Source organism: Macaca fascicularis, chromosome 16 (genome assembly GCF_037993035.2).
Source record: "Macaca fascicularis isolate 582-1 chromosome 16, T2T-MFA8v1.1".
Lineage (NCBI taxonomy): Eukaryota > Metazoa > Chordata > Mammalia > Primates > Cercopithecidae > Macaca > Macaca fascicularis.
In genome coordinates this window covers 67,970,150-67,988,185 of record NC_088390.1, presented here as the reverse complement: position 1 = coordinate 67,988,185, position 18,036 = coordinate 67,970,150, and the positions used below count along the sequence as shown (strand labels likewise).

General features: G+C 43.1%; 1 protein-coding gene across 19 annotated transcripts in view; it reads right to left on the bottom strand.

Annotated features, from left to right (window-relative positions):
* LOC135967731 (leucine-rich repeat-containing protein 37A3-like) overlaps positions 1–18,036 on the bottom strand; it is a 99,058-nt gene that overhangs the window by 43,695 nt on the left and 37,327 nt on the right. For 17 of the 19 annotated variants that reach the window (XR_012425994.1, XR_012425995.1, XR_012425996.1 and 14 more), the window contains exon 1: positions 17,236–17,987. The exons of 1 other annotated variant lie outside the window; for it this stretch is intronic. Coding sequence is in view for 3 of the 18 variants with exons in the window: in XM_065531794.1 (XP_065387866.1) it covers positions 17,236–17,452 (217 nt within the window). In the remaining 15 variants the exon portion in view is untranslated. Of the gene's footprint in view, positions 1–17,235; positions 17,988–18,036 lie in introns of those variants that run through there. One more of the 19 variants, XM_065531793.2, reaches the window with a different exon arrangement.

Here is an 18,036-nt window from a genome sequence, read left to right as displayed (position 1 = left end):
AATTGAATTAAAATAATTATTTTACAGGGAAAAACTTCAAAACACTTCACAACTTTGGGGTGAAAGTTAAATAAAACACTGTAGCCTCAAGTTAAGTTCCCACTGAAATGATACTTTTTTTTTTTAATAAAAAAACATTCCATATGTAGTAAATTAGTGTTTTGAGATTTAGACAATCCCTATTTAAGAGCTTTCATATGCAGTCATGCGTTGCTTGCCATGTGAGGAGCTTGAGAAATGTGTCATTGGGTGATTTCACCATTGTGCTAACATCATGGCGTATACTTATACAAACCTAGGTGGTGTAACCCACAGCACACCTAGGCTATGTGGTATGGCCTATGACTCCTAGGCTACAAACCTGTACTGTATGTTACTGTACTGAATACTAAAGGCAACTGTCACACAATGGCAGGTATTTGTGTATGTAAACCTAGAAAAGGTATAGTTAAAATACTGTATAAAAGATAAAAATGGGGGCCGGTGCAGTGGCTCATGCCTGTAATCCCAGCAGTTTGGGACACTGAGGTAGGTGGATCACCTGAGGTCAGAAGTTTGAGACCAGCCTGGCCAACATGGCAAAAAACAGTCTCTACTAAAAATACAAAAATTAGCTGAGTGTGGTGGTGCGTGCCTATAATCCTAGCTACTCAGGAGGCTGAGGTAGGAGAATTATTTGAACCCGGGAAGTGGAGGTTGCAGTGAGCTGAGATTGCACCACTGCACTCCAGCCTGGGCAACAGAGTGAGACTCCATCTCAAAAAATAATAATAATAATAATAAAATAAAAAAGGATAAAAATGGTATACCTCTTATAGAACCACCATCATATATGTGGTCTATTGTTGACCTAAACTTCGCTTTGCAGCACACGACTGTAAATGATTCACAGAAAGATCTTCAGCAAAATATTCCACCCAAGGTACATGGGAGATACTGAGATCCAGGTAATAAGCCATATTTGAAAGGCATTATCGTTTTCAAAAGCTGTAGTACAATCAGTCTTAAGGCCACTTACAACTCCCCACATCTCTGGGATTCTGTTTGAAGGGAGTTCTAAAAAGGCCTGTGTTCAAGCAGCCCAGCTTCCCTTACTCCTGGGGCCGGGGGAGACTAACCCCTCTCCTATGTCCACAGCTGTAGTAACACAGTCCTCAGTTCTGTCTCCAAACTCCAAATAAGGGGAAAGAGCCAAGGGTCAAAACTTTAGGAAAAGCCCCAGAAATACCCTGCACTCAAAAAGCAGTTTCGGAGTTTCACATTTTCCTGAGAATGAAGGAAATTATCCTCCAAATTCTGCTGCTTATTTTGAATTATGGTTATACTGGACATGTTATCTGACCCTTGAGTTGTTTTTATTTATTTATTTATTTTCTTTCTCAAAACGGAGTCTTGCTCTGTCACCCAGATAGGAGTGCAGTGGAATGATCTCGGCTCACTGCAACCTCTGCCTCCTGGGTTCAAGTGATTTTCCTGCCTCAGCTTCCCAAGTAGCGGTGATTACAGGGGCCTGCCACCACACCTGGCAAATTTTTGTATTTTTAGTAGAGACAGGGTTTCACCATGTTGGCCGGGCTGGTCTTGAACTCCTGACCTCATGATCCGCCCACCTCTGCCTCCCAAAGTGCCAGGATTACAGGTTTGAGCCACCGCGCCCAGCCTGTTTGTTTTTTGAGATAGAGTTTCACTCTTGTTGCCCAGGCTGGAGTGCAATGGCGTGATCTCGACTCACTGCAACCTCCGCCTCCCGGGTTCAAGCGATTCTCCTGCCTCAGCCTCCTGAGTAGCTGGGATTATATGCATGCGCCACCATTTCTCCATGTTGGTTAGGCTGGTCTTGAACTCCCGACCTCAGGTGATCCTCCCGCCTTGGCCTCCCAAAGCACTGACATTACAGGTGTGAGCCACTGCACCCGGCCCTGTTACTCCTGAGTTTTTATCTCCACATACTTGAATTAAACCGTGTAGTTCTTCTTCCCATCTGACATTTACAATCTCTTCACTGGGTCTGTATGCCACAACTATTTTACTACTTTCTGAAATAAAGTTAGCAAAGATCAATTCAGAATCTTTTTCATTCTAAAATGTCCTGCATATAATGGTAGCAGCCCACAATGAGACATTCTTTTGGTTTCTAAAAGCAGAAAATAAGAGCATTTTCCTGGGTTTCCTCATCTCCTCATCATGCACTTCGATTTTTTTTTCTTTCTTTTTTTTTTTTCTTTTTTTGGAGACAGGGTCTCACTCTGTCACCCAGGCTGGAGTACAGTGGCACTATTGTAGCTCACTGTAGCCTGGAATTCCTGGGCTCAAGTCATCCTCCTGCTTCATCCTCCAGAATATCAGGGACTACACCACTGTGCCCAGCTAATTCTCTTTTTTAGAGACATGATCCCACTTTGTTTTCCAGGCTGGTCTCGAACTCCTGGCTTGAAGTGATCCTTCTGTCTTGGCCTCCCAGAGTACTGAGATTTCAGGTGTGAGTCACCATGTCCAGTCTCACACCTCAGTTTTTAACATATGTGTGAAATATTAACTGTGTTTGGGTCAAAGTACTTTACGATGTTACAGATAGGAACTAAGGAATAATAACATAGGAAATAAGAAATGTGGAAACAAAAATGTTGAATCACAATATGATTAAATGGTAAGGCATCAGGTGGGGGGCTGAAGTAAGTTCAAATCCAAAACAGAGACCACGGGGCTAGTAGACACTTCACGTTAGAAGCACAGCTAGGTGTCTACTCCCTGAGAACCAAAATGCCACCAGATACAATGAACAAACCCTCAGAGATAGAACATTCGAACATTTTATGGGAAGAAAATGGCCCACGTACTCTATAGACAATACAATTTCCTTCAAGGAAAACTACAGCTATAAGGGCTTTTGGTCTAAGAAGTTTTGAGTGTGTGCAAAGGATACCTCTGCATACTAGGGAGAGGGGGACAACCCACACATTTAGCTTCGTTATTAAAGGTTGTTACTCAGACTTGACAGTTGATGACCAAGGAAGTAAGACTTCCACTAGAAGGGCTGCCCAGGTTGGAAAGCTGAGAGCAATCATGGCCACCTCTTACAAGCAAATAAAAATCCGTAGTAACTTAATTAGGATCTCTCAATCTCTAATCCTTCAGGGCTGTGAAGCAGAAGAGCAACTCCGTTCAGGGACTCTTTGCTAAACACCATGTTTCCTTCGGGCACAGGCTATGACATCTGCACCACTGTAGAACGGAACAGGGAATACAAGCAATGCCATACAACAGCACGACCACTTCCAAGGCTCACAGCAAAGCAGCTGATTATTGTATGAGAATCATATTTGGCCAATATGTCAGTGCCAGAAATGAAAGCGGGAAGAGAATTCTCGATTCGGAAAACATAATCTAATAAACTCTTCAGCTGAGAGTGTATTTATTCAGAGAGAAAACAGCAATGACAATAACAGCATATTCTATCTGCTTACCTTGTAAGTACAGTTCTGAGTTTTGACATTTGTCGTCTCATTTTGTCTTACAATATCCCCCAGAAGCTTGACTGGCTTACTAACCCCAGTTTGCAGATAAAGATTGCAGCTTAGAGATATTAAATATCTTCAAATCTCTCTGGCCATAAGATCTAAAATTGCATTAAAAAATCTAAGAGACAGAGTTAGGACTCAAATCCATGTGTCCGAGGCTTATAATCACTATTCTGTATGATGGGCATGCAATTAAAGAAGACCTGCCTCAAACATTTTCTGTATGAACTGAGGCAAGTCCTTTCACATCTATAAACTAGGGACAATATTTGCTGTCATTTTTCCTACAAATGTCACAAAGAACAAATTTGAGCCTGTTGCTGTGAAATAATTTAGCAAATGAAAGCATACTAGGGAGTGTTTTATCCATCAATATTTTTATCCATTGATATTTTTATCCAATTAACTTTTCAAAATGCATTTATGTGCTCATTGAAACTGAAGTACTTCAACGACGATTGAGAAAGTTTTACCTAGAACCATAATCAACAGTCTCTGGAATGCATCTGACACAGCCTTCTGAATAGCAATCTGGACTATCTTCCTTTTCATAAAGAATGACAACGGTCTTAAATCCAACCAAAACAAATAGATTTAAGATGCCTATCTGAGTGATAATTGCTACATGTTTAAAAAATAAAAATGCATCCACATTCTTAGCTCATAATCTTCGTGATTAAAGGCAGACAGCACAAGGGTATGGTTGAATGGCTCTGTTACAGGTACATCCTGGCAGAGCCCATTTTTACTGCCTCCATCTAGTTGGGAAGTTCCTGAAGTACTAGAGGCAGATACAAGCCAGGAACCTGGCACATGCTCACATCACCCAGAGCTTTCAGATTCATCAGTTAAGGCTACACTCCTACAGACCCTACCCTCCTATGCATCAAGGGCTGGAATCACTCACCGAAAAAAGTTTTATTGGCTAGACACGATGGCCCATGCCTGTAATCCCAGCACTTTAGGAGGCCAAGGCAGGTGGAGGCCAGGGGTTCAAGAACAGCCTGGCCAATGTGGTGAAACCCCATCTCTACTAAAAATACAAAATTAGCCAAGTGTGGTGGCACACACCTGTGATCCCAGCTACTTGGGAGTCTCAGGCACAAGAATAGCTTGAACTAGGAGGCGGAGGTTGCAGTGAGCCAAGATCATTCTACTGCACTCCAGCCTGGGCGACAAAGTAAGACTATTCTCAAAAAGAGGCCGGGCACAGTGGCTCACATCTGTAATCCCAGTACTTTGAGAGGCCAAGATGGGCAGATCACTTGAGGTCAGGAGTTTGAGACCAGCCTGGGCAACATGGTGAAACCCTGTCTCTACTAAAAATTTTTTTAAAAATTAAAAAAAAAACAACAACTAAAAATTGGCTGTGTGTGGTGGTAGGCAGGAGGCAGGCGAACTGCTTGAACCTCAGAGGTGGAGGTTGCAGTGAGCCAAGATCATACCGGTGCACTCCATCCTGGGTGACAGAGTGAGACTCCATCTCAAAAAAAATAAATAAATAAAAAACAAAAGAAGAAAAACACATAAGCACAGACTAGGGAAGGTTTAAAAACAAACAGATGCTGAGAGTATAATCTGGTTCAGTCTTCTAAATGGCACAGACTGTAACCCAACAATCCAGTCCCACTCCTAGGAACCTACTCCACAGAAACACCAGCTTAAGTGACTAAAGATACTTCTCTAGCACATTTAGGACAGCGCTGTCTGTAACAGCAAAAAGGGCCTGAATTCTAGGCAAATAGATATCAGCAAATGCAGTTATGTGTTAATAAAGAAGGGGGCACTTCATGTCTTTACCTTACAGAGGGTCCTAACCTTCTGAGCATGTAAATTTGTGACCCTTGCCATAAACAATCTCCACTGTTAGGTTTCTTCCGACACAGAGAAGATTCACAATTCATGCCATTAAGGCAGTTAAGGACAACCAGCATACCTGGAGGAAGGTAATCTTCCCAGTTTACAGAGGATCAGAGATCCAATGCATTTCACCTGGATAATTCAGACTCAAAAGTTCAAATATGTATCTGAAATTACAGCAAAGCCACTTTAAAACTTTTTATTCTTTGCACAGCACTTTGAAAGCACAGTACAGTCATAAGGTGGAGACATGAGTAACTTACTGAATGAGACTTTCAGAAGTGTGTGAAATAATTTTGATGTCTACAAAAACACGGAAAAGTGCACTTTCTTTCTGTCTACTTGTTCTCTTGATTACTGTGAGAAGAGTGTTGAAGTCTACAATATTGTTAAGGATGTGTCTGGTTCTCCTTGGAGTTCTGAGTCCTCATGTATTTTGAGGCTCTGTTATTAAGTTCATAAACCTTTAGGAAGGATTGTTTTAGGATGGGCTAAGATGTTATTCACTGTTTTAAGTGTTGGACCACTTCTTGGTCCAAGGACAAAATAAATTCCACACAGATTAATATATGCATTTCTGAAATACTTTTTAACGTCTATAAATAAAATATACACACAGACCTCAAAAGAGGCACTATGAACATTCTGAAATCGAGCAGGAAGCCATATTTCTAGTAAAATACATAAACTGCACCTACTGAATGTTGCCATTGGGTATGAATCACATGGCCATGCCGTTTCCCAAGTGTGTGAATTACAGAACATATCCATGAGTAGAGAGGAGTCTAAGCATAACTTTCTTAGCAAATCTCTTTCTTAGCGTTCCATAGATAATTTGGCCGAGACTCCTGAGAAAGAGGTTTTATATAGGAGAATCCAGACACACTAGGACATACTAACATCTCACAATTCAGTTTGTGTATCAACATTTACACTTTTATAACACTGAAATTCTCTGAGTTATCAAATTTAATTTCTCAACCAAAAGTCTCTGAATCCTAATCCTTCCTTCCCTTCTGGCCTATATATATGACTCTTAGCTTAATTTTACCAGGACTGTGGCAGATTTTCTAATTATGTGTTAACTGACTGCCTCTTCACCCTACCACAAAGAACAACAAATAATGGAAAGTCATCTCACGCATGACCCCAAATCTTATTGCAGAAATGCGGTACCATCACATACACAAATAATGCAGGGCCCAGAGTCTCCACAAAGGAGGACCTCACTCAGCCAGATCGCTGGGGCTACCCAAGCTGTGCAGGATTTAGGGCAAATACAAGGCTAGAAAAAAAAGAGATGTTAGGTAAATTCTCACTAGTCTAACAGAGGCAGACTGCCTACAATGAGTCCAGGGGAACTTTCTGCAATGATGTGAAATGCCCCAAATGCTCTACATTTGTGTGGTGCAATACACGTGAATACAGAGCACTTGAAATGAACGTATAATAGCTAGTGCCACTGGAGAAACTGAAGTTTTCATTTTACTTAATTTTTTTTTTTAAGAGATGGGTTCTAACCCTGTCATCCAGGCTGGAGTGTGGTGTCACAGTTCATAGATGACTAGAGCCTCAAACTCCTGGCCTCAAGCAATCCTCCCACCTCAGCCTCCCAAATAGGTAGGACTACAGGCACGCCATCCTATGCCCAACTATTTTAATTCTTTTGTGAAAACAGGGTTTTTACAAAACCTTGTTGCTCAGGCTCACCTTGAACTGCTGCCTCAAGTGATTTCCCACCTCAGCCTCCCAAAGTATTGAGACTACAGGTGTGAGCCACCACGCCTGGCCTAGTTTCAATTAATTTAACTCTCCACATGTGGCTAGTAGCTACCATACTGGACAGTAGAGAGGGTGAAAACAATCCTCAGGCTTTGACTCAACATTCAGTTCCACAATTACCTGTGCTGCCTACTGCATTCAAGAGATTTAACCAGGCACTACAGAGACTGAATGGGACATTCCCTGCCCAAAGTAGGGTGTAATGAAGGAAGGGCCAGATCATTAACAGGCCATTTCAGTTCCACGTCTTAACAGATAAAGATATAGATACAGAGGTTAAATAAGTAAGAGGATAAAACAATCCTTCCTAAAGGTATATGGACTTTAGGAAGAAGCCTCAAAATACATGAATACAGAGCCTCAAAATACATGAAGATTGCGAGAACTTCAAGGAGAAACAGACAAATCCTTCATAATAGCTGTCGACTTCAACACTTCTCTCAGTGATCAACAGAACAAGTAGAAAGACAGATCTTAATAACACTATCAACAAACTTGACCTAACTGATATTCATGCAATACTCCACCTAACAAAAGCAGAATACAAAATTCTTTTCAACTACATATGGAACATTCCTTAGACTGATAAAATTTTGGGGTACAAAACCTCTAAAAATGTTTTGCAAAATTAAAGTCATACAAAGTATGCTCTCTGAACAAAATGAAATGAAATTAGAAATCAGTAACAGAAAGATATCTAAAAAATCCCCAAATATTTGGAAACTGAAATAATTAATGCACATGGTCCTGGAGGTTAAGGGGGTGGGAACCAAAGGAACTCAGCCCCACCTGCGGGTACAGGGAATGGTGATCAGAGACGGCAGGCTGGAGAAGGTGATGGATGGGTGACTAGGAGTTAGGTGTGTGAGAACTACAAAGAAATCTAGATCAATTTGAGATGAAGAGAAGAAATAAGGAGTGAATAAGGAAAAGAGAAATAAGAGAGATGTAAAAAGTAAAGGTTCCTCTTCAAATACTTTTCTCCTTGTCTAATTAGGAATAAATAGTAACTTCTCTTAGAAGCAAAATTTATTCAAAGACCTGTGCTAACATTCTTAAATATCTGCTAGCCATAATAAAGAAATAAATGTGCTTTATGTTCTTAGCTCCCACAATGTAGCCTAAATATTTGCCCTGGCTTGCTTATACTGGTCCAAGCAAGCATTAGGTCATAGCCTGTTCCTCTTCCTTATTTAAAAGTGTTTTTACCTTTCTCATCATTCCACAAGTTACTTCCTCCTTCCTTTGTTTCCCTCTACCTTTGCCTCTTTTAAAAAGTTCTAAGTTACTAAGTTACCTTTGCCTCTTTTAAAAAGTTCTAAGTTACTAGCCGATCGGGACAAATACAGAATGTGAGGTCCCGTTCCAGCCAATGGAAACGGGACACAGCAGTAGGGTAGACGTGTCAGGTTATAAATGACCCTGTCTTCTTTGTTCAGTGTACTCTCATGGCAAAACTGCTGGCGAGTGTACCCTTTCTGCAGGAAGTAAAAATGGCCTTACTAAATAAATTAATGTTCAAGTGCTATTTCTTTACGGCACCGGGGAACAAACATTTCAAACAGGAGATTCAGAAGTCCGTTCATCCTTGACTCCTTGTCTCCCCCTCACCACATCCCAGCCTAACCAATCTATCATTAAGGATTCATTCTAACTGCTGAATTATTTTCTGCCAGGTGCAGTGGCTCACACCTGTAATCCCAGCACTTTGGGAGGCCAAGGCAGGTGGATCACTTGAGGTCAGAAGTTCGAGACCAGCCTGGCCAACACGGTGAAACCCCCTTCTACTAAAAATACAAAAATTAGCCAAGCATGGTGGCACACACCTGTAGTCCCAGCTATTCAGGAGACTGAGGCAGGAGAATCGCTTGAACCCAGGAGGCAGAGGTTGCAGTGAGCCATGGTCATGCCACTGTACTCTGGCCTGGGTGACAGAGTGAGACTGTGTCAAAAAAAAAAAAAAATTAAAATTGAATTTGCAATAATCCAGCAAATAATCCTAGTTATATACCTAAGAGAAATGAAAACATATGTATAGATAAAAACATGCACACAAATGTACTCAGCAGCATTATTCATAATAGCCAGAAAGTAGAAACAGTTCAGATGTTCATGAACTTATGAAATGGATAAGCAAAACATGGTCTCTGGGCACAGAGGTGTGTGCCTGTAACCCTAGCTACTCTGGAGGCTGGAAGGCTGAGGCAGGAAGCCTGAGCCCAGGAGTTTGAGCATTGCAAGACCCTGTCTCCATGAGGAAAAAAAAAAAAAAAAAAAAGTGGTATAGCCATACAATGAAGTGTTATTCAAATATAGTACTGAAACATGCTACGATATGCATAAACCTTGAAAACATTAGGCTAAATGACAGAAGCCATACATTATATGGTTCCACTTAATAAGAAATGTCCATAAGAGGCAAATCAACAGAGAATGAAAGTAGATTAGTGGCTGCCAGGGGGTGAGCAGGAGGGAGGTGAAGAACAGGGAGTGACTGCTATAGGTATGGGCTTCTTTTGCGGGGGCATAAAAACTTGCTGGAATTAGGTAGTGTTAATGGATGCACAACTCTGTCAATAAGCTAAAAAAAACACTAAAGTATATACTTTACAAGGGTACATTTTACAATATGTAAATTACATCTCCATGAAGCTGTTACCTTTTAAAAATTGAATTTTCATAAATATTGCTTGAAAATCATTCAGCAATTTAAAAGATGTTCAATAAATGTTAACTATTACTGTCAATGTTTTTAAAATGTGACAATAGCAAAATAATATTTGAATATATCTAGAAAAATATAAAAAATTTAGATATATACCAGCAGACAAAACAATTAAAACATTATAATTATATTTAATTATGTGCATTTTAATTCTTTCTATATGGTCACTTTCAATCTTTTAAAGTGCATTTTAATGTGTAAATTTTTTTTTAAGTTAAGAAACATGCTGCCTCCCATGCTTATCTTGTTAAAGAACCAAAAGCATGAAAAAAATTAGAGGCTGGGCGCGGTGGCTCCTGCCTATAATCCCAGCACTTCGGGAAGCCGAGGCAGGTGGATCACTAGGTCAGGAGTTCAAGAGCCACCTGGTCAATATGGTAAAACCCTGTCTCTGTTAAAAAGTACAAAAATTAGCCAGGTGTGGTGGTGGGCACCTGTAGTACCAGCCACTCAGGGGGCTGAGGCAGGAGAATCACTTGAACCCGGGAGGCAGAGGTTGCAGTGAGCTGAGATTGTGTCACTACACTCCAGCCTTGGCGACAGAGTGAGACTCCATCTCAAAAGAAAAAAAAAAATTAGAATAATTAGTGTCAGTGTTAAGCTCGTGCTGAGATCATAGCCACTGTCAACAGGCACTCAAAGAAAAGGAAGAACAAGGTGCGCAACAGGACTCAGGGAAGATCTCCCAGGAGGAGGGATTCAAGCCTGGCTAAGGAGCAGGAAGAGAAAAGGGCATCAGCTAGGATTTGCTCCTGGGTCACCCAGATTACCACTTGCCCACCATGACTACCACTCTCTCACCCCCATGTCTCCACCATTACGGGTCTTTAGTCAAAGGGAAGACACGGGGTCTTGAGGACTGAGGAGAGGAGGACCTAACAGAAGAGACCAGAGCTCCTGGTCTTAACATCCCCAGTCCTGTTATACACGTTTCAATACAAACTTCCAAACATGCCCCTGGGTGAGCACAATAGAAAAGCACAAACTGGCCGGGCACGGTGGCTCAGGCCTGTAATCCCAGCACTTAGGGAGGCCAAGGTGGGCGGATCAGGTGAGGTCCGAAGTTTGAGACCAGCCTGACCAACATGGAGAAACCCCGTCTCTACTAGAAATACAAAATTAGTCGGGCATGGTGGCACATGCCTGTCATCCCAGCTACTCCGGAGGCTGAGGCAGAAGAATGGCTTGAACCCGGGAGGCGGAGGTTGCGGTGAGCCGAGATCTCGCCATTGCACTCCAGCCTGGGCAACAAGAGCGAAACTCCGCCTCGGAAAAAAAAAAGAAAAAGAAAAAAGGCCAGGCACGGTGGCTCACGCCTGTAATCCCAGCACTCTGGGAGGCTGAGGTGGGCAGATAACATGGTCAGGAGATCAAGACCATCCGGGCTAACATGGTGAAACCCCATCTCTACTAAAAATACAAAAAAAAAAATATTAGCCAGGCATGGTGGCAGGTCCTATAGTCCCAGCTACTCGGGAGGCTGAGGCAGAAGAATGGCGTGAACCCGAAAGGCGGAGCTTGCAGTGAGCCGAGATCCTGCCACTGTACTCCAGCCTCCACCACAGGGCGAGACTCCGTCTTAAAAAAAAAAAAAGAAAGAAAGAAAAGCAAAGCACGAACTGTATGCAAGACTATTTATTACTGCATAACTAGGACACGCCTCTCGACTACTCACAAATCATGTTGCCCAACTTTTTCAAAACCCTTTTGGCTCTCATTTTAATTCTCATGTTTAACCTCTTGAGGTACTGATACCTGAAAACAGATGTCATTAATTTCCCTTATAATCTTGACCTCCCTATTGTTCCTGAAAGTACTATCATTCTTAGGGAGAAACAGGTGATGCATTCCTCTCTCTACACTCTATGTGTCAAGGCCTGAAGAACTCTAAAGTACCTCCTGGACTGATCTTCCATTCAGAACTACAAAACCCACCAGCTATCTTGTCCTTGTCAATCCATCCTGCAGAACAGAAGCTATGCTAAACTTCGTGGCATCCCTCTGAAATCACACCCCACTCTTTCAAGATCTTCCGATCATCCCATACCCAAAATTAAACAGATATGAAATAGATTTGAGAGAGAGCTTCAGGCCACTGCCCCAGTAATTCTCTCAATTTGGGAGAAAGGGCTACACCAGTGGTTCAACGGCAACTCTGTGATTTGATGTGGTTCTGTTTCATGTTTGCGTATGGTGCTGCTGGGAATACAGCATATCCCCTCGGGGTGTTCAGGAGGGAAAAGGTCTGAGGATCACAGTCTAGCCCCATCCTTATTCTACAGATGAGGGGGAAAGTACAGTTGCTATAGCCTGATCCTCTAGGTACTGCCCAACACAGCATACAAGGAAGCATTCGTTTATTTCCTATTCACATACTCAGGCTCTTGTTAAACCGAGTTACTTGAGACTGTCCACACTTTATTATCAGTGCCTGCCACTCCCTCCCGCTCCCTCCCTCCATCTGCCTGTCCTTACTCTCCACAAGCCCATCCAGGAAGCCTATACCCACACCAATCCCCTTAAACAGGGTATATAATCTCGCCTTCCTTTAAATGCCCACTGTACTTTGTACCACGCCTGTAGCAATCAGAAATTATACTGAAAAGATATTAAGTTGACACTGGTGGAAAAATATTGTCAAACCAGTGACAAATTCTATTTGAGGTAAATCTATGGTTCACTCATGGCATCTCTGCCACTGATCTCCACTGTCACAATCCTTAGAGGACATAAATCACTAACTCTCCCAGGATAACACCAGGGCTTTTGTTTTATGAAGTCATTAGAGGTTCCAAGTTTTAAAATTCCAGGTAAGTATTCTCAGAAGTCTCACACAAGACTGAGACTGAAACACAAGAACAATTCTGTTTTACATATAATTTCTTAAAGTTAGCAAATGCTTAATTTCAAAGTGCTGTCAGAACTTTACCAAATGGCTATTGAAAACACTTCTATACAATCCTTCTCATCATATTGGCAACGTCATAAAACCTACAGGCTGAAATAATCCTAAATTTAAAAAGTCAAAATAAATTAATCAAAGCATTATTCAGCCATATGCCTTCAGCTTAAGCAAAACTAGGTGATTTCAATTTTATACTAAAAAGTTGTCATCCTTGAATTTTTTCCATAAAAGGAAAACAATCTTCAATAAATAAACCTTTCATGACTTTAGTAATATCAACTAATGTCTTTGTAGTAAGTTATATTAACCACAAAATACTGAGTTATTTCTTATATTAGGAGTGAGTTATTTCTCATGTTAGGAATGTCACATGTCAGTAATTTAGCCAAGGCTGTAAACTATAAAAATTAATCAAATTACTCTAAATTGCCAATAAAGTAAATTCCTCTTTCAGCCTTCGCAGTACAACAGGATTCAAATTCATCAGTCATACTTTTTAATGTGTTAAAATTTTTTCTAAAATTTTTTTCTTCCATCTACACATTTACCTGATAGCCCTCCACCCAGGAAGTACAGACTATAAAACCAATGAAACTAGTACTGAGCCTAAACAACTCACTGTCACGCGCTGTTACTCATTCGAGACAAGTGGGCATGTTCTAAAAGTTTAGAACTCAAAATGACATTCATATCCGGGGGAGGAGGGGTCGAGGGGAGGCAACTTAGAGGGCGGGTCAATAGGTGCAGCAATCCACCATGGGACACGTACACCTATGGAACAAACCTGAACGTTCTGCACATGTACCCCCTTTTGTTTTTAGAAGAAATAAGGAAAAAAAAGGTCACATCCATTTTACCATAATCTTAACAAATAATGTGCTGCAAAAGGTAAAAACATCTGAATTAATATCACAGCCAACAAACGACAATGCCTGGCAAGCAATATGAAATAGCAACTCAAAAACAAAGTAACTCTTGCAATGAAAAACATGCACTGGGCTGGGCGAGGTGACTCACGCCTGTAATCCTAGCACTTTGGGAGACCGAGGCAGGCAGATTGCCTGAGTTCAGGAGTTCGAGAACAGCCTGGGCAACATGGTGAAACTCTGTCTCTACTAAAATACAAAAAATAAGCTGGGTGTGGCAGCGTGCACCTGTAGTCCCAGCTACTCGGGAGGAGGCAGGAGAACTGCTTGAATCCAGGAGGCAGAGGTTGCAGTGAGCCAAGATCATGCGAGCCATTGTACTCCAACCTGGGCGACAGAGCAAGACTCTGTCTCAAAAAAATAAATAAATAATAAAATAAAAACATTCACTGATCAAATTGTCCATCAAAACCCAATTAGAAAAGAACAACAACAACAACAACAACAAACAATTAGGACAATTTTTAGTTTCCTAAATCCAAAATATTTAGGGGTTATGACACCCGCTGTAGAATTATCAAAACTTCATCTATTACAAGTTCTCATCTACTAACAATAATTTATCCAACCAACCTTTGATGAGCAGCGGCTATGAGCGAAACACTGTTACAGGAGCTGCAGGGGAATAAGCTCAATACTGTCTCTACAGAGTTAATCATTTCAAATACGGATAGGACAAGTAGACACACAGTAGGCTCCAAGTGTCATTAAAAAAAAACAAAATAGGGCCGGGCACAGTGGCTCAAGCCTGTAATCCCAGCACTTTGGGTGGCCAAGGTAGACAGATCAATCCACCTGAGGTCGGGAGTTCGAGACCAGCCTGACCAATGTGGAGAAACCAGGTCTCTACTAAAAACACAAAATTAGCCAGGCGTGGTGACGCATGCCTATAATCCCAGCTACTCGGGAGGGTGAGGCAGGAGAACTGCTTGAACTTGGGAGGCGGAGGTTGCAGTGAGCTGAGATCGTACCATTGCACTCCAGCCTGGGCACCAAGAGCAAAACTCCTCCAAAAAAAGAAAAACAAAATGTCACAAAAGTATCAAAAGTGGCCGGGCGCGGTGGCTCACGCCTGTAATCCCAGCACTTTGGGAGGCCGAGGCAGGTGGATCACAAGGTCAGGAGATCGAGACCACGGTGAAACCCCGTCTCTACTAAAAATACAAAAAATTAGCCGGGCGCGGTGGCGGGCGCCTGTAGTCCCAGCTACTCAGGAGGCTGAGGCAGGAGAATGGCGTAAACCCAGGAGGCGGAGCTTGCAGTGAGCCGAGATCGCGCCACTGCACTCCAGCCTGGGCGACAGAGCGAGACTCCGTCTCAAAAAAAAAAAAAAAAGTATCAAAAGTAAACACATTTTTTTAAAGGACCCCTAGCTACAAATTGTAATTTAAGTCAGCATAGGCACAACCATCAATCCTAAATATTACTTGCGAGGCCTTCAAATAGGACTTAAAGTTAGCTGAACTGCCCTGCCAAAATGTCTCAGCTCTGTCTAACCAGAAAAAACTTCCTCCAGGGGTGTATGCAATCCAGTCTCCATGTTTCAATTACCGGCTCTGGGTACAAAGACCAACATGTGATTTCTTAAGGTAAAAATTATTACTATAAAACACGTACTAGGCCTGGTGCGGTGGCTCACGCCTGTAGTCCCAGCACTTTGGAAGGCCGAGGTGGGCGGATCACGAGGTCAGGAGTTCAAGACCAGCCTGGCCAACATGGTGAAACGCCATCTCGACTAAAAATACAAACATTAGCCAGGCGTGCTGGTGAGCGCCTGTAATCCCAGCTGCTTGGGAGGCTGAGGCAGGAGAATCACTTGAGCCCGGGAGGTGGAGGTTGCAGTGAGACAAGATTGCACCATTGCACTCCAGCCTAGGTGACAGAGCAAGAATCTGTCTCAAAAAAAAAAAAAAAAAAAAAAAGTACTAAAATTAAGTTGGCAAGAATTGATGTGTATTCCTTTCTACATATAAGACATAAATACCTGACACTTGATTCATTCCCTTCATTCTTCAGCCAGCCTCCCAGGACAAGTCTGGCAACGATTCTGACCATCGGGCAAAAGTAATTACCTTTTTCAGTTTATGTTAGGGCAGCCTACGTGGGTTTACATTTGGCTTAATATAATACTACCCTACTTCTCCAATAAGTAAGCATTCATAGAAAAACGGAAACTTTTCAATGTAACCACTTGTACTACCCTAGTCTGAGAAAGACATGACACACCTCACTTCAAGGAAAAAAGCGTCCTTTTTCCTCACAAATATTTCCTCATAAAGTTTATTTTTTAAATGCTTTTAAACCAGATTCTAATTTAACTAATCTAGATTTGCAAAATTATAAAGGAAAAGTCTTGCCAGTTGTTGCTTCGGTTACGTTAATTTCACAATTTATTACACTGCAACTAGGTATTAAATGCAAAGCAGCCTTTGGGGGGCGGGGCGTGTTTAACAAAATGCATCTCAGCACCAGCCTAGAGAAACTTTTCTATGTGAAAACAGAAGAGGGGTTACCAAGGAGAAATTCATTACGCATTTCAGGAGGGCTTTTTCCTCAGAAATAGAGTGAAAAGAAGAAGTCGCTGTGTAAGAAATCTGATACTGACGCTGTGTGACAGAAGTTGGTCCAAAAGTTCATCTTCGGCAATTATGTCTAGATGATCAACTACACATCTTTTGCAACAGGTGACACGAAACTGCATTTCCCAAGCAAGGCAAAGCGATCAAACGAGTTATGACGCGCGTTCCTGCGCTCTTGTGCTTTTATATTCGATTTAACCAAAACAATTTTGAATCGGATGAATTACCAAATTTGGTTGGGTCTTGTTTGGTTTTCTGCTTTGCTTTTTAATCATTTACCAGCAACTGTTGCACGGGCCCATTAGCACTCGAAGAATAAAAACAAACACACAGGACCAGATAAGGTTCCCCTACTAACCCAAAGGATCCGTTTCCTTAACACAATTTTAAAACCACAGCTAGGGGTGTGAAAACAGGCATGTTTTTGTGTGTGTTTGTGTGCCACAATCTGTCCAAATCCTTAACTCCCTTTTAAGGAACAGATATATAATAAAAATCCGAAAGGAACGACATTAGAAATGCAAAGAGGTTTGCAAAACAAGAGGCTTCTTTCATTCCGGAAAACCACACCAAAACAAGAGGAGAAAAATGAAAGCAACGGATATGTGTTTGCCAAAGTTTCAATCTTGCCCGGTGGAGACACTACACGGGCACAAATTCTGAGGAGAAAAAAGAAAAAAAGAGGAGGTTGGCGGAGGAGACAAAGAGCGAGCGAGTGTGGCTTGCAAACTACAACAATGCAATCTCCACTTTTAACAATGCGTCTCTTTCCTCTTACAAATCTAGTTTTTTGCCACTTTGATGTGCCCTCACGTTTCCCCTCTGGGGGTCGGCGGGGTTGGGGGGAGATCGGAACAGGATGCACAGCACAAGAGGGAGCAAGGGGGGTAGGGCAGAGGAGGTGGGGAAGGAGTCTGCAGCAACTGCGCTGGGTGGGTACCTGGAGTGCTGCTGCAGGTTCTATGGCTCCCGAATCTGCTTTCCGTGGAGTAACTGACGTCCTCCTTGCTGGCTTCCGGCTCCTCCGGATAATCGGTCATCGTCCTCCTTCTCCATGTCATCCTCCTAGTTGTCTTCAGACTCCCGGGTCTCCTCGGCGTCGCCTTCGTCCTCCTCTTCCTCCTCCTCTTCCTCCTCGTCCTTGCTGTCGTGGTCATTGTACACCACTTTGTCGCCGACCCTCCGGGCCGCGGTGGTCCCGGCCAAATGATCCGGGCTGCCCCCGCCTCCTCGTCCCCGCCCCCCACTGGCCCGGGCCGCTGGTGCTGGGGGTTGCCGGTGGCTGCGGTTGCCTCTGGCTACTGCTGCCTACCCTGGGCGAGCTACGTCGCGTCTTGGGCGCCACCTCAGCCTGGCCCGGCTGCTAACGCGTTGCCGCGAGCTGAGTCCCCGCGTCCGGACATGGACGGCGGCGGCGGCGGCGGCGGCGGGGCCGGGGCGTAGCGCTCTGCAGCGGGAGCCGCGGGCTGCTTGGTCAGCCTGCCCCGCCGTCCTCTAGTTGGAGCCGAGGCGTTAGGTAGAAGGGAAAGCGGATAGGGAGGGGCGAGCGCAGTGCGGGAGGTGGGGAGCGCCGGGCCCAGGGGGGAGGCCGGAGGGGCCCGGCTGGCAGAAGCGGTTAGAGGGAGAAGGCTCAATCCGAATGTCTGGGGCCACACTGCGAACCGCCCTCAGCCGCCATTTTGTTTCTTCAGTTTACCGGAGCGTGGTCACGTGAGCTGCACCTCCCACGAGCCTGGGAGGA